This window comes from Engystomops pustulosus, chromosome 3 (assembly GCF_040894005.1).
Source record: "Engystomops pustulosus chromosome 3, aEngPut4.maternal, whole genome shotgun sequence".
In the NCBI taxonomy this organism is placed as follows: domain Eukaryota; kingdom Metazoa; phylum Chordata; class Amphibia; order Anura; family Leptodactylidae; genus Engystomops; species Engystomops pustulosus.
The window spans coordinates 108,774,754-108,801,801 of NC_092413.1; the positions used below are offsets into that span (position 1 = coordinate 108,774,754).

The following is a 27,048-nucleotide window of genomic DNA, read 5'->3' on the forward strand; positions in this document are numbered from 1 at the left end:
GGTGACGTCACCGATCTCCCCAGCACACGCGCGCCTGCACAACTTAGCACGGGGAAACACGCCGTGCTAAGTTGCGCAGGCGCGCATGTGCCGGAGAGCTCGGTGACGTCACCGGCTCTCCAGCACTTTAGAATCCGGCGCACGCACGGGCACGCGCATGGTGCGCCGTGCCCAAGTGCGGTGCGCCGAGTTATAAGTTAATATAACTTATAAAACGGCGATAGGGGCTTTGTTCCCCTAACAAAAATATGCTCTGGCACCAGCTCACCCTGAGCTGGTGCCATGTATATGTGTCTAAACCTACCACTTGTAAGTGGTAGGTTTCCTTTAAGAGGTATTCACAGAAATAACTCCGTTATTAGTTACATGGAGGTGGGCAGTCACTGTCTCCCAATTTTCCACATATTTTTGTAGGCATGTTTCTTGCTGTACAGTGTGCTGGGGCTAGAGTACTTCTGACCTGAATGAGGGAGTGCTACCAAAGTATTGTAGTATACACCTTCAACTAATATTGTAATATATTGCCTACCCTAGTTAAAGGAAACCTGTCACCACATTTTCACAAATACAGCTGGGGCGGGTTCCCATTGAGCCATATTAACTAAATGGCACCCTTCTTTTAGCTAAAGTTTGTTTCCCTCACATTCCCATAAAATCAACTTTATGTAGTTATGTTATATGGCATCAGAGGAGGCGTGTCGTGCACGTCCATCCCCTCCTATCTACTCTTCCCCTTTCCTTATACCCCCTCATTATTCAGCACTTTATGTCATCTAAGGTCCTTTCCCCCTTAAAATTTGCCATATATCCCATACATGTAACACATGAAATCACAGAATGCCTCCATGGACTTCTACTCATGGGATTTCATGTAAACAGATATATACATTGGGTAGATATGACAAATTTTAGGGAGAAAAGGACCTTAGATGACATCACACTGGTCATGACATGAATGTAACACAAGGCATTCTTATGTAACTTATAAGGAAACAGAGCCTTATATGGCTGTAGTTGAATAAGTACTAGTTCCATACAGCAGCATGTCCCATCAGTGATACCTATCAATCAGGAACAAGGAGGCATGGCAGTACCCGAGACTTAGAGACACAGAGCTGTCGGTCAAAATAAGGAGGCGTGGTTCACTGACAGCCCGGGAGAAAACAAGTGGCTAATTTGCATATCAGTAAAACAGCTGTAATTAAGGTACAGTTCCTCACTGGCAGCTAATTTTAGGTGATATGTGGAGTACTTGTTACCCTGTATCAGCAGGCATTGTTGGTTTGGGGGGTAAAATTCTGGTTACAGGTCTTCTTTAAAAGAAATAGCTTTTGGTTTTATGCATTGTGAACCTAACATACCTTGAGAATGCTGTAGCGACACTGATGCAGAAACATATATTGTTTAACCCCTGAAGTGGTTTTGCTGAAAAAACGATTATAAAATTATGATAATGAGGCTCTTACCCTAATTATGCACTCCTCCAGCATGTATAAGGCTGCCTCATGCTGCCCCCCCCATAAGCCTTCCCAAGAGTAGGTACATCATCCAGCTTTCCCAATATTTTGCAGATCATTATGCTGCAATGTCAATCAACTTGGGAAAGCTGGATGCTGTTCATAAACTCAATACTTCCACATACACAGAGCTGACTGCACTGTCCAGGCAGGAGCTGGATGGCTCATACACAGGAGCTGGAGTGCAGAGATTGATTACTTCTCCCTGTCAGTGACAACACAGTGATGAGTATTCTCTACTTATGCTTATCCTGGGCAGGAGAAGGCTGACGCAGTGCATGATTAGGATATGGAGAGCTCAAGAGCCACTTTGTTATAATTTTATAACTGTTTTTTCAGCAAAACCACTCATTTCAGGGATTAAACAAGATACGTAGCTTCAGCATTCTCAAGGTATGTTTGGTTCACAATGCATAAAAGCAAATGGTAGATTTCCTTTAAACTACTCTGATCTAATAAACACATTTTAATCTTCCTTACATTTCAAATTGTGTCATTGAGATCCTGGCAATGTGCAATGTGTTACAAGATGCCGTAACTATAAATGTCAATACAAAGACTTAAATTATGTATGGAAAATTATTTGTGAAGTGGAAGAGTTGCTTTTGTCTTTCAGAGCTGACACTGGAGGAACAGATGTTCAGAGAAGAAAGATTTGCTCTCTTAAAGCACGTGTAAGACAATACTACTGATTATATCCTGTCCCTTATTCCTACATATTTTGCAAGCGCACTGTATGTGATTAATGTAGATGCTTTATAGCTCTTTAAATACATTCAGATTCAGGCATGACAAAATTGACTACTTCGCTAGAGCGGTTGGCCACTCTTGCCGAGGATCGCCGCTCCCTGTGACGGGGAGCGGCATTCCTTGGCCATGACAGCCTCGGGTTTTCCGAAGACCTGAGGCTGTCTAGTCTTAACCCTTTCATTACAATGTGCTATGAGCACATTGTAATGAATGAGGAGGTAAATGTAGTATGGCAGTATATGAAAGGATCGATTAGACAACCTAGGGTTAGAGTACCCTAGGGATTCTGAAAAATAGTAAAAAGAAAAATAAAATAAAAAAATTATAATAAAAAAAAATAAAAATTCAAATCACCTCCCTTTCCCTAGAACTGATATAAATATAAATAAACAGTAAAAATAATAAACAAATGCCAGTTCTATCAAAATATAATAACGTTTTTTCACTACTTTTAACCCCAAGTCCCAAATGGTACTTTTTTTTGCCATTTTAAAAAACATTTAAATCTATAAAAAGTGATCAAAAGGTTGTACAGTTTTAAACAAGATATCATTGAAAACATCATCAAAAGTCATAAAAAATTACACCACCCATGACTCCATACACCGAGGTATGAAAAAGTTATTACCGGCAGAAGATGGCAAAATAAAAAATTATACAGGAAGTTTTAATTTTTGTAAATGTATAAAAACATTATAAAACCTATACAGATTTGGTATCCCCGTAATCATATCGACCCAAAGAATAAAGTAGACGTGTCATTTGGGGCGCACAGTGAAAGCCGTAAAATCCAAGACCACAAGAACACGGCGCAAATGCGTTTTTTCACCATTTTCAATGCATTTGGAATTTTTTCCTGCTTCCCAGTACATGGCATTCAATACCATCACTATGAAGTGCAATTTATTACGCAGAAAACAAGCCACCACACAGCCGTTACATGTAAAAATAAAATTATTGATTTTTGAAGGTGGGGAGTAAAAAATTAAAATGAAAAAACAAGAAAGGGCCTGATCCTTAACCAGTTAAACTAGGATTGGGGGAGGAGGAAAAGGAAGACACTAAAGGGGTAGACAGGACAGAGAGGGGACAGGTTATGTTGGTGGGTGGTGAGGTGGGCGGTGTATGGGGTACTAAGGTAGTGGATAAGGAGATCCACAAGTTACAAAACAATGGTGAGGATATATGTGCCAGTAAAATTACTATAAATCAAATAAATAACTGTGGAAAATTAAAGTGTATGTTCACGAATGCCAGAAGTATCACAGGCAAAACGGGTGAGCTTGAGGCTCTGGTATTACAGGAACAGTTAGATGTTGTTGGTGTAGCAACAAGGTTTTACACTCTTTTGGAAAGACCGTATATAATAGGAGAGGAGGTGGTGTATGTCTGTAAATAATAGGAGGCGAGGTGGTGTATGTCTGTATATAATAGGAGACGAGGTGGTGTATGTCTGTATATAATAGAAGGCGAGGTGGTGTATGTCTGTATATAATAGAAGGCGAGGTGGTGTATGTCTGTATATAATAGGAGGCGAGGTGGTGTATGTCTGTATATAATAGGAGGCGAGGTGGTGTATGTCTGTATATAATAGAAGGCGAGGTGGTGTATGTCTGTATATAATAGGAGGCGAGGTGGTGTATGTCTGTATATAATAGGAGGCGAGGTGGTGTATGTCTGTATATAATAGGAGGCGAGGTGGTGTATGTCTGTATATAATAGGAGGCGAGGTGGTGTATGTCTGTATATAATAGGAGGCGAGGTGGTGTATGTCTGTATATAATAGAAGGCGAGGTGGTGTATGTCTGTATATATTGGGAGGCGAGGTGGTGTATGTCTGTATATATTGGGAGGCGAGGTGGTGTATGTCTGTATATAATAGGAGGCGAGGTGGTGTATGTCTGTATATAATAGGAGGCGAGGTGGTGTATGTCTGTATATAATAGGAGGCGAGGTGGTGTATGTCTGTATATAATAGGAGGCGAGGTGGTGTATGTCTGTATATAATAGGAGGCGAGGTGGTGTATGTCTGTATATAATAGGAGGCGAGGTGGTGTATGTCTGTATATAATAGGAGGCGAGGTGGTGTATGTCTGTATATAATAGAAGGCGAGGTGGTGTATGTCTGTATATAATAGGAGGCGAGGTGGTGTATGTCTGTATATAATAGGAGGCGAGGTGGTGTATGTCTGTATATAATAGGAGGCGAGGTGGTGTATGTCTGTATATAATAGGAGGCGAGGTGGTGTATGTCTGTATATAATAGGAGGCGAGGTGGTGTATGTCTGTATATAATAGAAGGCGAGGTGGTGTATGTCTGTATATATTGGGAGGCGAGGTGGTGTATGTCTGTATATAATAGGAGGCTAGGTGGTGTATGTCTGTATATAATAGGAGGCGAGGTGGTGTATGTCTGTATATAATAGGAGGCGAGGTGGTGTGTGTCTGTATATAATAGGAGGCGAGGTGGTGTGTGTCTGTATATAATAGGAGGCGAGGTGGTGTGTGTCTGTATATAATAGGAGGCGAGGTGGTGTGTGTCTGTATATAATAGGAGGCGAGGTGGTGTGTGTCTGTATATAATAGGAGGCGAGGTGGTGTGTGTCTGTATATAATAGGAGGCGAGGTGGTGTGTGTCTGTATATAATAGGAGGCGAGGTGGTGTGTGTCTGTATATAATAGGAGGCGAGGTGGTGTGTGTCTGTATATAATAGGAGGCGAGGTGGTGTGTGTCTGTATATAATAGGAGGCGAGGTGGTGTGTGTCTGTATATAATAGGAGGCGAGGTGGTGTGTGTCTGTATATAATAGGAGGCGAGGTGGTGTGTGTCTGTATATAATAGGAGGCGAGGTGGTGTGTGTCTGTATATAATAGGAGGCGAGGTGGTGTGTGTCTGTATATAATAGGAGGCGAGGTGGTGTGTGTCTGTATGTCAGAAGAAACTTAAAGGGAACCTGTCACCAGGAGACACATTTTTAGCACTCCCCCAGTCCCCACAGAGCATAGTACATACATTGCCAAAGTGTTTTTGTATAAAAAATAGGTTTTACAGAAAAAAGATATGTTCTATTGTACCTTTCATTAGCATCTGCTGTGTGACTAGGCAGTTGCCAATTGGGAGGAGCTGGAAAGGAGCAGTCCCCCCCCCCCACACACACCCTTGGGAAACATGTGACCTTTTCAAATATATGAATAACTCCCCACACTCAGGATTGGCTGTAGAGGAGCAGGGGGCGTCGCTAAGCCAAGTGATGGGTGTTTTCATATATTTGAAAAGGTCACATGGAGAATCAATTCCCCCAAGGGTGGGGGGGGAAACTGCTCCTTTCCAGCCCCTCCCAAAAGGCAACTGCCTAGTCACACAGCAGATGCTAATGAAAGGTACAATATAACATAGGTTTTACAGTAAGAAAGATATTTTTAATACAAAAACACTTTGGCAGTGTATGTACTATGCTCTGTGGGAGTGCTAAAAATGTGAGAGGTGTGAGAGGCTGAAACTTTGTGGGTTGAAATTCAAAGCCAGAAGACCTTTGAGAAAATTATTTTTGGTGTAATTTATAGACCCCCCTCCCCTAACATGTCTGAGGAAATAGAGGGCCACCAATATAAACAAATTGAGCGGGCTGCACAGGAGAGGACAGTAGTTATAATAGGAGACTTTAACTTTCCAAATATAAATTGGGGTCAGGGCTCTTCTTCATCTGTGAAGGGGAGACATTTTATCAACTTTCTGCAGTATAATTTTTTGGGGCATCTTGTAGAAGATCCCACAAGAGGTGATGCACTGTTGGACCTTGTGATTTCTAACAATGCGGAGATTGTCCAAAATGTCAGTATCCGGGAACCCCTTGGGAACAGCGATCATAATATAATTATTTTCCTCTTAACTGTAAAAAGCAAAAACAGGTGGGAAAATTGAAAACTTTGAATTTTAAGAGAGCTAATTTCCATTGTGGGGAAAATACTAGAATGGTTAGTAAAAGACTATATACTGGCGTATGTGACATTGAATAGTATAAGAGGTGATAGCCAGCATGGGTTTACTAAGAATAGAAGTTGTCAAACTAAACTTATCTGCTTCTATGAAGAGGTGAGCAGATGCCTGGTTGGAGGATCTGCTGTGGATATTGTGTTCTTGGACTTTGCAAAGGCATTTGACACTGTCCCTCATAGACGCCTGATGGGTAAAATAAGGTCTAGTGGTTTGGCAGAAATCATTTGCAATTTGATTGAAAACTGGCTGAAGGATCGTATCCAGAGAGTTGTGGTCAATGATTCCTACTTGGAATGGTCACCAGTTATGAGTGGTGTACCCCAGGGTTCTGCATTTGGCCCACAACTATTTCATATTTTTATTAATGATATAGAGGTATACATTAATAGCACTGTGTCTATTAAGCTTAGTAGTGTAATACAATCTATTGAGGATGTTGATAGGCTGCAGGGTGACTGGACAAACTGAGTGTTTGGTCATCCACTTGGCAAATGAGGTTCAATGTGGATAAATGTAAGGTTATGCACCTGGGGGCTAATGATCCAAAAGCAAAATATGTCCTTGGGGGAGTAAATATCGGAATGTCCCTTGTTGAGAGGGACCTGTCTGTACTAGTAGATCATAAATTAAAGCTGCCTCTAAAGCCAGTAGTATGTCATGTATCAAAAGTGGTATGGACTCTCGTGGTAGGGATGTAATATTACCACTGTACAAGGCATTGGTTTGGCCTCACCTGTATTATGCTGTCCAGTTGTGGGAACTGGTCCATAAAAAAGATGCCCTGGAGTTGGAGAGGGTTCAACGTAGAGCCACAAAAATGATAATGGGTATGGAGGGTCTTAGTTATGAGGAAAGATTAAAACAACTAGATTTATTTAGTCTGGAAAAGAGACGACTACGGGGGACATGATTAATTTATATAAATATATGAATGGTCCATACAAAAAATATGGTGTTAAATTGTTTCCGATTAAATCAAAAGACGAGGGGGCTGTCAGGTTCGCAGGTGAAAACACTGGGACTTCTGGTCCTTCCTCCGATGCTTCTGTTGGTGCTAGAAGCGTTCTCCAAACTCCTGCCCGTCTCAGCGCAGACTCCACCACTCATCCGCTACCAGTGGTCCCTGGTGCACTCTTCGGGCAGCGGCTGCTAAGACTTCACGCTGTTTAGGGGTTGTGTTCTGGACTGCTGGGAGTTGTACCTCCGCATGGTGTCTGCGATTGTGCTTTGTTGTTCTGCATCATGAGGGGTTAATTCCCAGAAGTTGTCCAGCTCCAATCAGGTTCTGGAGGTGGGGTTCTGGCTGCCTAATTGCACCTTCGCTAGTCTTAACCCGTGCCAGTGTTTGAAATCCCTTCATCGCTTGCTCTCTGCTATAGGTTTGACCTGCTCTTGTTCTGTATTGTTGTGATCTCGGCTAGTTTTTGACGTTGACCCTTGTGCTTACTGATTTTGCTCTTGACGTACCCTCTCGTTGCGACTCCGGCTAGTTTACTACTCTTTTATGTTTTATGTTTGTTAGTCTGTTCGTGTTGCTACCTTCCCGCGCCAAACTTGTGTATTCCGAGTCTTCAAGTAGTCACCCCACGGTTTAACATGGGGGGGGGGGCTATAAGAAGGGACAGAGGTTGGGATGAGCTCAGGGCACACTATCCCCTGTCTTCAGTGTTACCCAACCCTAACAGGGGCATTGTCTCCATCTGGTTTAATCACCAGAGGCAACAGGGCTTTTTTACTGTGAGAACTGTCAATCTGTGAAATAGCCTGCCTCAGGCGCTGGTCACAGCAGGGACAGCAGAGAGCTTCAAGAAGGGTCTAGATGCCTTTTTACACCTAAATAACATTGATAGTTATGTTATATAGAAATGTTTCCCCTAAATCCCTTCCTCATCCAATCCCTTCCCTTCCTTGGTTGAACATGATGGACATGTGTCTTTTTTAAACCATATAAACTATGATAAAGAACATCATTGTGATCCTGTCACTGTCCTGCATAACAGATAGGATCTGGTCCTAAATCCTTATGACCGTTTACTTTAATTTTCAAACCAACTTTTGTTTTTCTTTAGGCTGTTTTAATAGACATGGAAGAAGGTGTGGTTAATGAAATATTGCAAGGACCACTACGAGACTTGTTTGATAGTACACAGTTCATCACTGATGTATCCGGATCAGGAAATAACTGGTACTGTATGAGTATACATTGCTGTTTTATGGCTCTTCAGAGAGCAAATTCACATGATTTACTACAAGTTAATGCTTTTGTTGGAGCTCAAATGATTTGTAAACTTCAGGTAAGCTGCAAGTGTACACATTAGATGCATTCACTAAATATATACCTGATAAAATATATCCATCTGAAAAGAACAAAACATGATGTGAACAAAGCCTAACGCTTTGCCTTACAGCAGAATAGAAGTAAACTACCATATATTCTCAAGTATAAGCCGAGTTTTTCAGCACAATTTTTCTACTGAAAAAAACCCACATGGCCACCAGCGCGCATGGAAACATTGCTGCCGGGTGCACAGGAATCAAGAAGAGGATCTGCATGCAGGGAGCTGGCAGACTATATACTAGGGGCAGGCAAGCAGATGGCTATTTAGTGCAGCTTTAGGGCTGCTAGCTATATACTGGTGAGCAAGGGCTGGCTAGCTATATATTGGGATAGCTATGGCCAATGCATTTCCCACCCTCAGCTTATACTTGAGTCAATAGGTTTTTCCAGTTTTTGTGGTAAAATGAGGTACCTTGGCTTATACTCGAGTATGTCAAACCAGCAGCATTATAAAAGCATAAGATGTGTATATGAAAACAACATAAAATAAATAGGTACAAAAACAATGTAGAAACAACTTTTTATTTGCATCATGACCTAAGAATGAATTTCACCTTGGGCACCAGCATCCTGTAGATATGTTCTAAATACCTAAAGAGAACACTCTTTAGAACTTTCTAATGACCACCGTTATTAAGAGTAATTCTTCCAACGCACTGCTTTTCTATGGCGCCGGGACAGAAAAATGTTTACAGGACATTGGGGGCTGTGTTATTACAGCCTAGCACCGGCACCTGGGATCAGTAAAGCCAATGATGTAACACGGCAGTGTAGGGTCCATTGAAGGACCACAGTGCTGCATGTGTTGAAGGAAATCTACCATGATAAACCAGGGGCACTTGCTCATAGATCCAGGCACTACTGTGGTAATCTATGGTCTCCTTCCTTCTAAAACAAACAATGAATTATGCTAATAAACCTTAAAGGCTACTGGGGTGGTTCCCAGAGCCCCTCTGTGCTGCAGATTCACAGGCTGTTACAATCTGCAAGAAGCACTTCCCCTGCATTAACATGGAAGTTAATGGGTTAACAGTCCCAATTTCGGTAACCTTGACAATATTTTTCACATCACATATGTATTGATATTGCTCCCACATGAACCACACAGATTTCAGTAAGATTACAGTTATTTCACTATTACTCCATTGTACTAAATTAATTTTGTGTATAAATGTTTGTGCATTTTCCAGGGCAGTTGGCCACAAACTTTATGGTTGCCAATATCGAGAGCAAATTGTGGAGAAACTAAGGAGGGCAGCGGAACAGTGTGATTGTCTGCAGTGTTTCTTTGTGATTCATTCTATGGGAGGAGGTAAGGACTTTGTTTCACATTTTGGATAGTCATTTGCGCTATAGATCTCCATTGTTGCAAAAGTAGAGACATCATCATAGTGGAGTGTCTTTGTCACTGTTTAGTTAGAAGTTATAATTAAACTGTCACTTATTTTATTGGGCACACTACAATCCAATGGCTGCAGGGAGTGGCGGAGGAGGTGAGTATAAGCTCTTTATTATTTTAACACAATCTGCCAGACTTGCTGGATAAAAAAGGACTTTTTTGAATAGCTCTACATTTCCGTTCAGCTTTTGAACATTCTACTAGTATCTAACACAGAATGATATCCTCAGTATATTTAAGAATCTTGTCTTTCATAGAGAATACAAGTGTTTGCTAAAGTAGACATTTCCGGAGTGGCGACAGGCCCTCTTTGAATAATAGATCATAAGTTTCATTGTAAATCATTTTTTGTTAAATTCACTCAGGTACAGGCTCAGGCCTAGGTACATTTGTATTGAATGTACTGGAAGATGAATTTCCTGAGGTATATAGATTTGTCACATCGGTCTATCCATCTGCCGAGGACGACGTTATAACCTCTCCATACAACAGTGTCTTGGCAATGAGGGAACTTACAGAACATGCTGACTGTGTGTTACCCATAGAAAATCAAGTAAGATGATTTCTGATCTATCAGACTGGTCTGGTATGTTCTGTGGATTGTATTAACATTATTTATTTGATTAAATATAATATTTGGAATGTTGGGTTTTCCCATAACAACAAATGTTAGTTCCAGTTTTTTTCCTTGGCAAATTTAAAGGTTGAAAATTGTGCAAAGACTTTACTTTATTCCTAGAAGGGAACCTGTCTCCATTGACAGGCCCCATATATAGCAAACATTACCTTGTTCATACTTGTCCATAAGTAATGGGTTTGAGTTATAACAACTAAATAACTACTTTTATTCCTAAGTTGCCATTGCAGACAAAGAGGTGGGGGAACTGAATCCTACATTCCCTCCCCACCCCTCAGCTTGACGTCAGTAGCTCATCGGAGCATCGCCTACTGCATACCCCATACTTACTAGCTATGTGGCCATAGACGTGCTGAGGAGGGAGTGATATCAACCTGAGGGGTGGGGATCTGAAGATTTGCGGCAGTGAGGAGGTGGGGGAGATTGACTGTATGATTCCGCTCCCCCACCTCCTGGACTTAACAAGAACTTGTCAGGAAAATCAACCGCCCAAAACTAAATATATTTTCATAAACTGCCATGAGAAAGCATTGTCGCTATATGTACATTGTCCCTCTACATGGTACTAAGGCTACATTCACACTGACTTGTGCCCGCCATACCGTAGCATGGCGGCACACATCGGTGCCGGGGAGAGGAGGAGGGGGTGAGCAGCGACCTACATCAGTATTGCAAAGTATTATCATGAACAAGCAATCAGATCATCAACCAGCTCTGTAGCCAAAAAATTCAAAATGTTATGCCTGCCACTTGGAAGAGGGGGATGAACAAATGATAGATTTTTCCTCACATTAGGGTTTTGTTTGGCAAATTTAGTAAAACATAAGGAAAAATAATCATGTATGGTATTCCCGTAATTGTATTGTATTAAAAAATCTAGTACAGAATTGATGCTTTTCTACTCCTGCCCCAATAACGAAACGGCTAAAATTTTATAGCCTACAAAGGGTGCCAATGAGGAAACTAAAATCCTGGCAGCTGCAGGGTGCTCCTTCCCTTCTGCGTCTCGCTGAGCTCCCATAAAACATGTAACATGTGGGGGGTCTCTGTACTCAGGAGAAATTGCATAACAAATTGTAAGATGAGTTTTCTATCTTTATCTTTTGGAAATGTGTAAATTTTAGGGCTAAATGAACGTATAACCGACAAAATTTTACCATTCTAAAATTCACCTCTATTTTGATGTAAATACTATGAAGATAATCTTCCTAAAAGCTGTTTATGATAGTTTGAGGGATGCAGATTCATTCAAAACTGTATTTATCCCCAAAATAGTCCATTCTGAAAATCCAGAAAAACGATATTCGATTTGTAAGCCGCATGACATCAAAATAAATTATCCAGACATTTCCAAAATTATGTAAATGTAAAGTAGACATATGGGAAACGTTATTCAACAACTTATTTAGGTGGTAGATCTATCTGCCTGAAAACGCAATGATTTTGAATCTCGAAAATGGTGAATTTTTCAAAAAATTCATAATTTTTTTCTTAAATTATGCGTTTATTTACAAAAAATATCAGCCAACCTTTACCACTAAAGTAAAGTAAAAGTTGTGAGGAAAAAACAATCTCAGAATCATTATGATAAGTAAGGCCCCTTCCACACTTGCCGATCACGTCAGAGTCTGATCAGGGTGGGATCAGTAAAAAACTGACATTTTGCATCAGAGTTCAATCCGTTTTCAGTCAGAATTTGTTCTCTGTCTCAGTTTTTCATGCACGTTTTCAATGCAATTTCAATGTGTTTTTCACGGACAGATAACGCACGTGAAATGGACAATTGGCAATGCGTTTTTGATGCGTCTTCATAGACTTGTATGGTGCATTTTGTGTGTACGTGAAACAAAATGCAAGTCTGAAAAAGGCCATTGATTACAATGGGTCAGAGTGCAATGCAAGTTCTGCGCGTCAAAAGCACGAGCAGAACACACGCGTGAAAAACGAAAGTGTAGAAGGGGCCTAACAGTGTTCAAAAGTCATAAACATATAAACCGACGCGATTCAGAAAACAAAAAATGTGGTTTAGCCTTAAGCTACAAAATGGCTACGTCCTTAAGGGGTTAATATCTGCTCGGGCAATGTTCAGCAAAGAGGAATCGTACAGAAGTTTTACTAAAAGCCATTTGGTACCGTATATACCTGTATAAGCTGAGTTTTTCAGCACAAACAATTTGCTGAAAAACCTCACCTTTGCTTAAACAATAAAATACAATACAATTTAAAAAAAAAATGTGCATACTCACCCTCCTGCGCCCTGATGCTCGGATTGGCTCCCGATCCCCTGCGGCTTCTCGTCGCGTGGACGATCAAAGCAAAGAGAAGAAAGAAGAGGAGCCGCGTGGACCGGAGCATCGAAGAGCTGAAGGTGAGTATGTAAGTTTGCTTTTCTTATGTGCTTGGCAAACTGCGGGCTGGCTTTATACTACATGGGGCTAGCTATATACTACTGGGGGCTGGCTTGCTGTATACTACTGGGGGCTGGCTATATACTACTGGGGGCTGGCGGGCTATATACTAATGGGGGCTGGCTAGCCTATCACACTAGCTAACAGCATGAAATGTCAACTCTCTCTTTACTAGTACATCCTATCTCCCATCTCCCCCCCCCCCTTCATCCTCATAGACTATAAGCTCTTGCGAGAAGGGCCCTCACTCCTATTATCCCATATAACTGTTTGTACTTTGTAATGTAATATTATATTTGTATATGTCCCCTATGATTTGTAAAGCGCTACAGAATTTGATGGTGCTTTATAAATAAAGATTATTATCATTATACTACTGGGGGCTGGCTGGCTATATACTAAGGGGGGCTGTCTGACTATATACTGGGAGGCTGTGACCATTGCATTTCCCATTTTTGGCCTACACTCAATTCAAAAGGTTCTCCTAGTTTTGTTGGTAAAATAAGGGTCTTGGCTTTATACTTGGATCGGCTTATACTCAAGTATATACGGTAAATAATAATAAATCTTTATTCGTATAGCACCACTATACTGTATTTTACAGCCCCTTACAGAACATGGGGTATATATACTAACAAAATAACACATTACATAAGAATAAAAACAGAGTCATATGGAACATTAGGAGTGAGGGCTCTGCTCGCGAGAGCTTACAATCTATGAGGAGGAAGGGGTACCAAAGGAGGTATAAGACTTTTCAAATAGTCTGGCCATTCTTTAGGAGCAATCATAATAAAATAATTTAATTAATACATAATGCTGCAGCTTGAACCAGCCATCAGTGGGAGGTTTGAATTAAAGAGGATCTTTCACCACCTCACACATGTGGAGATGCACATACAATTCTGTAGAGGCTGCTGCACAGATTCGGGGACACTTTGTATTTTATTTCTGGCCCCCCACGGTTGCAGAGAAATCAGTTCTGGTATTTGACCATTATAATCTACGTTTGGCCAGAGAGGAGGAGCTGGAGGCGTGTGTTATGGTAATCTTCTCTCATACTGTCCAGTCAGTGGCAGGCAATTTCAGAGAAGCTATTATGAACAGTAGTGAGCTGTGCTTTCCCTATGCTCATCTGGAGGTTGTGTTCACACACATTCCTCTAATATTCTGTTGACATTGCGTTTACATACTCACAATGTTACAAATTGTGTTCACGTTGTGTGTGTACATAGCAAATGATTTGTGATAGCAAATGCGATAGTACCACAAACACAATGTAAATGAAAATTTGAGAATGTGATGTAAAAGTGTTGTGACCGCGATGTAAACTAAAACGCAATATTGCCACAAAAGCGATGTAAACATCAAAATTAATGTAAAAGTATCTATATTACATTAACACAAACATGATGTTTTACATGGTGTTTGCACTAACACGTTTACATTTGCGGGTATGTAATATTTGCAATGACATGGCGCTTACTTGGCGTTTTGCAGCGTTTTTGTCACGTTGCGCTTATGTAGCATTTGCAGCTTGTTTACACTTATATAGCGTTTGCGTTTATGACGCATTTATCCTTACGCCTCATTAATGTAAAGTTTAAATGGCATTGCTGGTTATGTTTTGTTAACACTTACGTGTATGCTGCATTTTTGTTTGGCTCTTTTGCATCATATTAACACTTAACCCCTACGGGACACAGCATCTTTTGGCCTAAAGGACGTGGCCCCGTTTTTCAAATCTGGCCTGTGTCACTATAAGTGGTTATAGCGTGGGAACGCTGTGAGGTATCCAGGGGATTTTGAGATTGTTTTCTCGTGACACATTGTACTTCAAATTAGTTTAAAAAATTTGGATGAAATCTTTTGCGTTTAGTTATGAAAAAAAACAAAATTTGGCAAAAATTTAGAAAAATTCTTTATTTTCAACGTTCTAAATTCTCTACTTTTGATTCAGAAAGTCATAGCACCCAAATAAATTCATAACTTACATTTCCCAAATGTCTGCTTTATGTTGGCATGGTTTTTTCAGATTCCACATATTTTACTAGAATGTTATGAGGCTCAGAATTTGGGTGCCATTTTTCACATTTTTTGTAAAATCGCCAAAACCTGTATTTAGATGGACCTGCTCAGTTTCTAATTGACACTGAGAGGCCTAAATAATAGCGAGACTCGTAAATTACCCCATTGTGGAAACTACACCCCTCAACGTATGAAAAACCACTTTTAAGAAGTTTGTTAACCCTTTACGTGTTTTATAGGGGTTAAAACAAAATGGAGGTGCAGTCTGCAAATTGTAATATTTTTTCACAATACACTCATTTTGGGTGGAAAATTAAACATTTGTAATGGATAAAATGAAAAAAGGCTCCACAAAGTTTGATACGCAATCTCTCCCGAGTACACCGATACCCCATATGTGGTGGTAACCTGCTGTATGGGCGCACGGCCGGGCATAGAAGGGAAGGAGGCGCCATCCAGATCAGATTTGCTATGTCACATTGTACAGGCTATATTTTTTTTCTTTTTTTTATTGAGGACCTATAGGGGCTTATTTCTTTTGCCACATGAGATGCACTTTTCTAATACATAATTTTGGGGCATCTATAGCTAATTGGTGAGATTTAATTAACTCTTTGTTGGTGGAGGAAATGAAAATCATCAATTTTTAGGAAAATTTTTATGTGTTTTTTTTTTTTTGGCCGTTAACCATACCATGAAAATAGTATATTATTTTTATTCTATGGGTCGCCACGTTTATGAAAATACTTCATTTATATATATTTTTTTATTTTTTCCCATTTTTACTGAATAAAAAGTAATTTGGCAAAATTGTTGTTAATTTTAGCATCACCGTCTTTCATATGCATAACTTTTTTATTTTTCACCTCACAAATCTGTTTAAGGGCTTATTTTTTGCAAGAATGATAGCTCTTTTTAGTGGTCTTATTTTAGATTGCGTAACTTTTTAAAATTACTTTTTTAGAGCATTTTTAAAGGGCATTAATAAAAAATCATCTTTATCAGAGAGAGTTTTTTTAGGTTGTTTTTTACGGGGTTCACTTTGCGGATCTAATAACGATTCTGTTTTATTATACAGATTGTTACGAACGCAGGGATACCAAATATGTGGGGGTTTTGTGTATTTTATTCAATTGTACTGAATAAAAACTAATTTGGAGAAAATCTTATTCATTTTAGCATCACCATCTTTTTATATGCATAACTTTTTATTTTTTGGCTGACAAATCTTGTTAGGGGCTTATTTTTTGCGAGAACAGTTGTTCTTTTTAGTGGGCTTATTTTGGAGTGCATAACATTTTTTAAATCACTTTTTAGAGCATTTTTTATAGGGTATTAATTAAAAATTATCTTTTTTCGGAATGTTTTTTGCGTTTTTTTCCTCCGGCGTTTACCGTGCGGGTCCAGTAACAATTCTGTTTTATTATGCAGATTGTTACGGACGCGGCAATACCAAATATGCGGGTTTTTTTTGTGTTTTTATGTTTTTTATACTTTATTAAGTTTTTTTATGGGAAAGTGACATTTTAAGGGCTTATATTTTATGTATTTATTTTTTATTTATTATAATGTGTAGTGTTAAGTGTTTTTGCATATTTTTACTTATACATACTTGAACTTAAACCAGTGATGCTCTGATCACTGGTTTAAGTTCAATACACTGCTCTACAATACTATTTTATTGTAGAGCAGTGTAAACTGTCTGAGCAAGCTTGCGCATGCTCAGACAGTTTACAGCCAGACCCGGAAGGGGTCTGGCTGCCATGGAGACCGGGCAGCTCCGGGGCACATGCCAGTCCTCGGAGCTGCCCAGAAGTGGATCGGATCCCCCGGTAAGCGGCACGGGGGATCCGATCCACAGCGCAAACACCCTTACACGCTGCGGTCATGTTTGACCGCGGCGTGTAAGGGGTTAACACCCGCGATCGGAGCCGGCTCCGATCGCGGGTGTTAGCGCAGGCTGTCAGCTGTACTAGACAGCTGACAGCCGCTGCTTCTGGTACCGGCTCCGTTCGTGAGCCGGTGCCAGAAGCAGGATGTTATAGAACGTCCCCGTGCGCTAAGCATCTAGCCCCGGGGACGTACTATAACGTCCTGGTGCGCCTAGGGGTTAAATTTACGTAGCATTTGTATCATGTGCTTTTTCTATGGCAATTGGTGTTGCGTTTATGTTGTATTTGCATTTATGTGGCGTTTGCTTCATGTTCACATTGCATTCGCGTTTACGGGGTATTTACATTGCATTTTCGTTCATGTAGCACTTGCATCGCATTTGCATTTACATGTTTGTCTTTACATTTACATTGTGTTTACACTGTTTTTGGATTTACATTCACATGGCATTTACATTTGTTTATATTGAACTTGTATCAAATTTGCATTGTATTTACATGGCATTTACATTGCATGTGTATTTATAATGTGTTTGTGTTTACACTGTGCTAATGTTTCAATCATGTTTGCATCCCGGTTGCATCACTATTTTTTTTTGTAAACGCAATGTTAACACAATGTACATTATAAACACAGCATCTAGATGAACATAGAGAGATAACACATTGCCTGCCACTGATTGGACAACGTGAGAGAAGATTAGCATAACACACGCCTCCAACCCCAGCTCCTCCCTACAGAATGACGTATGCATCTCCACATGTGTGAAGTGGTGAAAGTCCTCTTTAAAGAAAAGAATAATCTTTGATCACTGGAAGATCACAGAGCACAGATTGGGCTGAGATGAGCTTTGTAAATAATGTGCAGAATAAGTAAACAATCTTATCTATGAATACAATATAAGCTTTGCTTTCTTTTCAATTGAGATGCAAATAGAGACCACATATTCTGAAAAACTTATTGTAATATGTTGGTTGTTCTTTTTTCAATTTTTTGTAATTTCAAATGAATGGTTGAACAATCTTTTTTTCTTTAGTCATTAGTCGACATTGTGAATAAAATTCATCATATGGCAAATTCTGGTAAGCTTGGAGCAGTGAAGCCAAATAGTCTTGTTACGTCTAATAAAGGTGGAATGAAAGAAGGTGAAAAGCCGTTTGATGCCATGAACAACATAGTGGCCAACTTGCTTCTCAATCTTACCAGGTAACACACAAATTCAAGAAAAACCCTATATTTTCATCTTCATCCTTAAAGAGAACCCATCAGGCAAAATAACCCCCTAAACTAAATATATTTTCATAAACTGCCATTAGAGAGCATTGCCCCTACCCCTTCATCGTCCCTCTTCATGCCTGTAAATCTAAGCAATGAGGTCCTAAAGCTGTATGCAAATGACCTGTGAAATGTCCAATGATTCATTAGCATATTCAAGCTGTCCAGCTTATACATGAGTGGGAGGCACAGCCACACACCCCAGTGCTTGACTGACAGCCTGTATAATGGTGTGATGGCTGCTCCATGTGCTTGCTGCTGGCCACGCTCCCTGCAGCCTGTGTGTATAGGAGAGATATAATAGCTCCAGGATGCAGCCATGATATAGCAGAACATGTCAGGTACTTGTGTAGCTGATGTCTGTGTATTAGGAGGATGCAGCATGTCAGCAGATGCAGCACACACCCTAGCAATGCTTTACTATACATTACACACAAACATGAGCAGGGGGAGGAGAGGGGAGGGGTAACAGAGGTGACATCACTGCCTCTGACCATGTGACCAGCCTCATTTACATAATAAAGAAAAGATGATTTTATAATGATTAATGTATGAATTGACTAGATTAAGGCTGTGATGGGATCCTTGTCAGCTGCTCCAACGGGTAGTGGTGACAGAAATAGTGACACAGACCTGATGACAGGTGTCCTTTAACGTGACTTCTTATTCCAGCCCTTCTGTTAACCCCTTATCTTCACAACTGTTTTCTGTTTTCACTAGTATCTGACACATAAAAAGAGAGATCAGACAAAAGAGATGATGAAATGCATATTACACATGAAATTCTCAGCTGTGCTATAACAGCCATAACACCATAACATACTAATAGCTCTGCTTTATGCCTTCCTCTCTCTCCCCTGGATAAAGACCTTATCTGCTTGTAGCTTTACTTACCTCGCTTCCGGCAGGAAGTCCCTGTGTGAGCTCGTCCTGGAATGCAAGGGTGGAGGCAGAGAGCAGCTCAGTGCAACATCAGACAGGAGAACAATATGTCCTCCTAACCCTAAAGTCAGAAGGGTCAGGTCCAGGGACAACCAAAAATGTTTATACCACGACTGTAAGACACAGGTTGGAGTTATATCTGTGAAATGATGGATTTTTGTTTATAACTGTGAATTAGAGAATGTGTTGTTTTGTCATTCTGAATATATTTATGAATCTTGTCTTCGTGGTAATATCCATTTGAGGACTAGGCTATTACTCATTTTTTTCCATTAATGCATTCTTCAAGCTATAATTTATTATTTTCCTGTCACTATAGTTGTGTAGGGTCTTTTTTTATTTTGGGACAAAAAGTAATTTTCCACAGCACAATTTAGGGTTTTGTAAGTCCTAAAGATTAATTTTTATTAACCTTCTCTGTACAGTATACTTGCAAAAAAAAAACAAGTCTGATGTAATTTTTCTAATAAAAGTTTGGTATGTTTATTATGGACCCTAAAGAACATAAAAAACCCCAACACCCATACAGCAATACCAAATTTATATTTTTTTTTCCACAATGGAGGGCAGCAGCGTCTTCCATTACATACTCCTACAGTGTGGAATATGTGTTCTGTATTATATGTATTATGCTCCTCAGAAAAATCATTAAACTACTGTGACTGAAAGTCAACAATAATGAAAACTTTTATTTCATCAATTTAAACAAATCCATTAAAAAGACAACATACACAGAAAAAGTCTACCAGTGGTCAAATTACTAAATATAGATGATAAATATATCACTCATAGAGGTATGAAAGGTATAGTCCTCAGAACAAGTCACAGTATTTGTTTACCCAGAGGAATAACAAAAGACAAAGGGATACATACAAAATACATATACAGAACATAGGTGGACACCACCCGACACATGTTTTGCCTCGCTCTGTCGGATTTATAGTGTTACATGGAGTTATAGCAACAATCTCTCAGCTTTTTTGGGTAGGTATTATACTATTAATGCAAATATTGAAGTTTATTGGTGCTGGAACTCTTTCTCAAGTAGTTTTACCATACTGTGTATTCCTGCATGATGAAAGCAAACTGTTTGGTTTTGTTGTTTTTTTTGTCACTTAGCTCTGCAAGGTTTGAAGGAGCACTTAATATGGATCTGAATGAAATCAGCATGAACTTGGTCCCATTTCCACATCTCCATTACCTAACGTCAAGCTTGACACCTCTCTATACACTGGCTGATGTTAATGTACCAACAAGGAGGTAAGATCTATTGCCAGCTCATGATACTTTTGATACTGTATGTACTTTCTTAATGGACTGCTCTCATAGCATTAGGAATTCTCTATTTGGGAAGTGCCTGGTCCTCTGGAGAGAGTCTTTCTCTGTATAGAGATGAGAGAAAGACAGCATTTATTTGCTGCATGTGTACTGTATAAATGGGCACCAAATGTTATTAAGGGGATTAGGCTATGTTCACATTACATTTGTCATGTGCATTTAGCCTGTAAACATGATGTAGTACAATATATTGAGCTATCCAATAAAAATGCTATATACATTGCACAATAGAATTGCCTCCATCACAGACTGATTGAAGTTTGTGTCCCAGTGTAATTGTTAAATCAAAGCAATAAAGCCTTAGGAGACAGGTCTGTAAAATCCTCACACTGCTTTTTTCTGCCAACATGATCATGTCACTATCTTGTTGTAGTGATCCCGACCATGTAGCAAGGGAATCTAAAATTCAGTTTTACTTTTATCTCCAATATATAGATTGGATCAGATGTTTTCAGATGCTTTTAACAAAGACCATCAGCTCATTCGTGCTGACCCTAAGCACAGTCTGTACCTGGCGTGTGCTTTAATGGTGAGAGGAAACGTCCACATATCAGACCTCCGAAGAAACATTGAGCGGTCAGTATGGAATTTTCTTTTGACTCTTATTTGATTTTGGAAGCATTATTCTTTTTTTGCCTTTTTTTCCAACACTCCTATGCAGTTTCAGAAAAATTTAGTTTCACTATCCATGAAGGACATTACATTGTAGATTCTTGCTTTGGATTCTGCATAATCTGCAACCAAAAGGCCAGATGCAAACATGACTGCAGCTGATCTGAGAACTGTTGTAAATGAAAACCTAACCATTTTTCATGTTTTGCTATTTTTTTTCCATGTAAACTCTCAAGTTTCATGTTAATGCATACATTAAACCCATGAAAGGGAATATCTCATTAAATGCCATTCCTTTTGCTTTGAGATCTTGCACCTTGAATTTTTACTCGGATTTTCGAGGTGTATATCAGAACTTAAAATCCATAAATATGAAAGGTAAATGTTTTTTCTTTTAGGTTGAAACCTTCACTGCAGTTTGTCTCCTGGAACCAGGAAGGGTGGAAAACAAGTTTGTGTTCTGTTCCACCTGTTGGTCATACCCACTCCCTCCTGGCACTAGCAAACAACACGTGTGTAAAGCCCACTTTCATAGATCTCAGGGACAGGTTTACAAGACTTTATCGTAAGAAGGTATGTATATCAATGCAGGCAGTCATTCCAGTTACATATTTTGGGCTATTCTGGAACATGCTGTCTTTAGCACGGGGAGATGGGGGGTGATTATGCTAATATCCTCTGACACCATCTAATCGGTGGCGGAAGGTGTCAGAGAATAGATTCCTTTCTTGCTGTGTGCGGGCATAGCTGCGCCCGCTTCATGCTGCCAGGTGCGTGCAACACAAGGATCTCGCAAGATCTCGGCAGTGCAGAGACATGATGCCAGGAGTGCGCAGCAGGCGCAGCTATGCTCGTACACAGCAAGAAAGGAATCTCTTCTCTGACACCTTCTGCCGTTGATTGCATGGTGTCAGAAGATATTAGCATAATCACATCCATGCTGCAGAGTAAATGGTCAGATGCCGGGGCTCATATCTCAGGAACGGAGGGGGGGGTAGGAGGAAAATTCATAGTGTCCCTGAATTGGGATGCAAGTGCCTACATGATTGTATGTTCACTTTAAAATATTTGGGGTGGTGAAAGGTCCTCTTTAAGAAAACCAGGGAAGGCAATTTACATATTTTCAGAAAACTGTAGTCTTGACTATAGTGTGGCAATAATAGTACATTTATTTAAAAAAGTTATCTTTAAGCCTTCAGAATAGATGATATGTTAAGTTATGTTGTAAAAATGAATTATCCAGCATCTAAAATTAGGCATCGAGAGACTTTTAGCTTATAATTTGGTATAACAAAGAGTACAAGGAAAGTGGAGGACCAATATAAAACTTAGCTTTTAATGCAAAATATCCTTAAAAATGTTAAATACAAAAATAGATGTGTCAGTTACCAGTGTTCGTGAGGATGATGCCGTATAATGGGTGTAGGCACCGATGATGCAGAGTGGCACTCACAATTTTCTGGGTGTATGTGTTTCTGCAGAGGTTATCCCATTGCGGGATGCCGAATGTCATGCAGAAAAGATACCGTCTGTGATAATGTATCGATGCTTAAAGAAGATGTGTGGTGCGGAAACTCTGAGAGAATGAGACAATGGTAAGAAGGGGTGGGGCACTCCAGGGTGTAGAGTGCGGGGTACCCTATAAGACCCTAGTATTAAAGATGAGTGGTCCCTGTCCGACCCTTCGAACCTCGCCACGGAGCCGCAGCCCTAGATGGCTGCCGCCCCGTCTGGAGCCTATCCCTACCAACGGCCCTCTGACCCTAATACAGGGGAGGAGGGGGGGAAGGAGGTGTCCAGATAAGAGTCTCTTGTGATGCAACAAGTACCCGACCTATCTAGAGGGGAAAGATAGACGTGTCCTCTATTGTGAAAATGGTGGGTATTAATGGCAATAGGCAGGTAAACAATGTGTAGCTGCAGGGTCACATCTGGTCTTGAGAACCCTACATGTCATGTTTCGCCTCTTCAATTGGGCTCATCAGGGGCAAAAGGAGACCAGAATAACCTGCTTCAAAAGCCTATATAGATGTCTCGGCTGAAGACAGCAAAATGGTGTTAAATAATCTTGAGATAAATTAGGGCAGTGGCCGGATCAAGAGGGTCCGTTCCAAAGAATGGTTGGCAAGGACCATAGGTGCCTGGACTTAGAAACGCCAGATGCTGCGCTTAGCGTCCGGCGTGGTGCCCAAGATGTCAGTGGAACACATGAGGCATAAATATGCCCCACCCCTTCTTACCATTGTCTCATTCTCTCGGAGTTTCCGCACCACACATCTTCTTTAAGCATCGATACATTATCACAGACGGTATCTTTTCTGCATGACATTCGGCATCCCGCAATGGGATAACCTCTGCACAAACACATACACCCAGAAAATTGTGAGTGCATCATCGGTGCCTACACCCATTATACGGCATCATCCTCACGAACACTGGTAACTGACACATCTATTTTTGTATTTAACATTTTTAAGGATATTTTGCATTAAAAGCTAAGTTTTATATTGGTCCTCCACTTTACTTGTACTCTTTGTTATAACTACCAAGTGGGGTTTAGGAGGGGGTATACACCACCCTCCTTTTCGTATGTATTTTCTCTATAATTTGGTATAGCTGTATATTTTATATGCAGTTTTATAGTAATGCTATTTCTTGACCCATGTGATTCATGTATTTTTATTTCTATCATTGCAGGCTCATCTACACCACTACCTCCAAGTGGATGGCATGGAACAAAGCTCTTTTACAGATGCCTATTCGTCTTTGTCTTCACTAATTGACGAATACAACCAACTTGATGCAGCTAAAGGGATAGCTCTGCCTGACCCTCCTAGAATTAACATAGCTGTTTAAAGTTATTTATATACTGCATTTCCTTTCTAAGTATTGTAATATAAATACGACTTACGGCAGGTGATTGGATTTAAGACACAAATATACATTCTGCATTAAAGGGGTTTTCTGGGACTTTAATAGCAATGATCTATCCTTAGTATAGATCATTAATGTAGAGATTACTCCATCCTGAATGCCAGCACCCGGTGGTCAGCTGTTGTTCAATAAATGCACCCTCTTTATTTTGTTGTACAATGCAACTCAGTTATGCATGGCATGACGTTGCCGCTCATTTCTATTAACGTTGTGCACTGACAACGTGCCACAGCCCCTTCAAGCAGTTGATCAGTGAAGATGCTGGGAGCCGGATGCATCAGTGTGTTCCTACAGATCTTGAATGCATCTTTGTAGAATAGCAGCAGAGTTTTTGAGAACAGGCTGCAGAAAAAAAACTTGTAGTAATCTTTGTTAAAATTGACCTATGCTTTTAAAAGATCAGTTTTCCCACCATGTGCTTCAGATTTCCAGCATGTATCTCCGTCCTGGATTACAGATAGAGAAATATTTAGCAAGTCTGTATAAACCAGAACATAAAACTCACAATTTTTTGTTTGGGTGGGGGGAAGCTCTGGTTTCATGCTGTTTTTCATTTTTGTGGAAATATACCATAAATAATGTTCTTTTCTTTTTCCTTTGGTAATTTTTTATTCAAAGAACAGGCATTTTATTTATGACTCTGACAGGGTTTATATATGGCCAATTTAATATTTTTAAATCCTATTTATTATGTAGAATATTTAACAGTTTGTTTTTGTACTGTATTTAAAAATAAATCTTTTGGTAGTTAAACTCTTGGTTTACTTTTGTGGTGCCGGAACTTGGCTAAAGCTGTTTGTGGCAATGGATGTAATCATAGCTGAATCCCAAACCGCCCTTGTAATTGGGCTTCATGAACACGACCATGTACTGTTTGTGCGCAGCAAACGAGGGACCATGTTCCAAATTCCTAGTGGCGCCACAAATCCAGGCAAGAAAAGGGCCTGCTCTACATCTTGTGGTGTCCACCCGGCACATTCGCAGTGTACCATGCCTCACCACCAGGGCCGATTCTAGCATATTTGTTGCCTGAAGCGAATATTAAAATGCTGCCCCCCCCCCCCACCTCTGTAGCCTAATCCTATTACAGTGCCCACACCCAGTAAATGCTGTTAGTGGCATCTAGAACCTTATAGATGACAATCTCTTCCATCAGTAGGACTTTATTCCGGGTCCTTCCATCCATGACGTATCAATATGCTGAATTTGTGACCAGATATCTTCAGCTCAATCAGCACATCTCCACCCGGCGTCCCTAAAATTACCACAGTCACTTACAGTACAAAGTCACCTGGATAACAACACAGTGCTCCTAAATAATATATACCCCTCACAACACAACTGACCAGACGCTCCCCCACATATAAAACATCCCTTCATTATATAGAGGCGGTCACCTACTTACATATGACCCCTAGTTACAAACAGACCTCTGGATGTTGGTAATATAATGTCAATTTGCCTTGGGCTACAATAAACCGCTTTAACAGTTATCAAATGTGTCTGTAATGAAGCTTTATGGTTAATTTTGGTTCTTCTGACAATCCAACATTTTTAAATCCAATTGTCACAGAGACGAAAAAAAATTTGCCTGGGACTACAATTGTAAAATATACAGTTCCAACTTGCATACAAATTCAACTTAAGAACAAACCTACAGAATCTTGTACATAACCCAGGGACTGCCTGTATACTGTATATACAGTGTAAAAAGGCCCTATAGATAAATATAGCAGCCCCTTACCCCCCTAATAGCAGTATTCGGCCCCTTGTCCATGAAAAATGTTAAAAACCTAATACTTACCTGCAGGCAGGGTGCTCCCACACCAACCGGTTCCCCTCTTCTTGCTGCTCTTCCCTGAGCCGTGGCTCTGCTCAGAGACACAGGCGGCATGACGTCCTCACCCACCACCTGTGTCACTGCATAGAATGGAGTGACGCCAGCAGCTGGAAAGGCGTTGTGTTGCTCTGCATATAAATCGCATCTGTGTCTTAAAGCAACAGGTGCAAATTATTTATCTGGTGGGTGATTTGGGCATCAACGGGCACCCGAATAGTCCACATAAGAGAGACAAGTTTTGGTACTTTCCAAAGGGCTCCACATTCTGCCGCTTGAGGCGAGATTTTCATCTCGCCTCATGACAGATGCAGCCCTGCTCACCACCTTGAGGCCATGCACAATAGAAGGCAATAGGGACCATGAATAAGCCACCGCTGGTGCGGACAGCCCCCCAAAACAATGGTGTGCATCAGGCCTTACTGTATGGAACTACAACCATTTACAGGCACTTGCAGTGTTATTTTCATTGAACAAACCACTTGTGTGATCCATAAGCAAAGGTTAATGTTGCAGAATTATTAACTACCGTGGAAATGTGTACATTTTCCAGTTTAGAAAGTACTAGCTCTGAACACTCATCACTTAATTTCACATATAACCCAATAACTATTAAGGTAGATTTTACAAAATGACTTTGAGCAAAAATCAGTTCTGTGGGGCATTTGAGTCTATTTAGCTCAGTGTTGGTAGTTTTGTTCCCCCTATCGTGTGCAGTTCTAGGTGTTTTAGACTTCACCGCCATCTAATAGCAGAAAGCTGTACAGTCTCTGTCCTTAGGAATCCAGTCTCACCAAGGTGTGAAAGAATGTGCAGCCGGCTAGACAGGAATTTGCAATTCCGAGGAGCCTCTTGACTTTTCCCCCATAACGTAATATAAAAATGGTATGTACAAATTACAAATGTGTGAAAAATGATTCTTCACTAAGAAAAAAAACAAAGCCCATTAGGCGGTCTCTTTCATTCTGCTGTAGTACTGCAGAGAAGGAAATGTAGCACCTACACTGACAACCCATTTTTAAAAACCTGCATTTTATTTAAATATATTGCACAATACAAAGAAAAAAAATCAAACGGCAACGATAAATAAATGAGTCAGGTTAGCCAGAAAGCTGAAATATGATGTCACTCATCTTTATGAGA

At 40.3% G+C, this 27,048-nt stretch overlaps 1 protein-coding gene across 3 annotated transcripts in view; it reads left to right on the forward strand.

Moving 5' to 3' along the window:
* The window catches only part of TUBE1 (tubulin epsilon 1), a 32,218-nt gene extending 7,397 nt beyond the window's left edge, over positions 1-24,821 (forward strand). For all 3 annotated transcript variants that reach the window (XM_072141763.1, XM_072141762.1, XM_072141764.1), the window contains 9 exons: positions 2,134-2,191; positions 8,334-8,449; positions 9,793-9,914; positions 10,367-10,554; positions 18,004-18,173; positions 20,304-20,444; positions 20,958-21,098; positions 21,533-21,707; positions 23,832-24,821. In XM_072141763.1, the coding sequence (XP_071997864.1) occupies positions 2,134-2,191; positions 8,334-8,449; positions 9,793-9,914; positions 10,367-10,554; positions 18,004-18,173; positions 20,304-20,444; positions 20,958-21,098; positions 21,533-21,707; positions 23,832-23,990 (1,270 nt within the window). In that variant the 3' untranslated portion in view covers positions 23,991-24,821. The remainder of the gene's footprint in view (positions 1-2,133; positions 2,192-8,333; positions 8,450-9,792; positions 9,915-10,366; positions 10,555-18,003; positions 18,174-20,303; positions 20,445-20,957; positions 21,099-21,532; positions 21,708-23,831) is intronic.
* Positions 24,822-27,048: the final 2,227 nt, after the last annotated feature.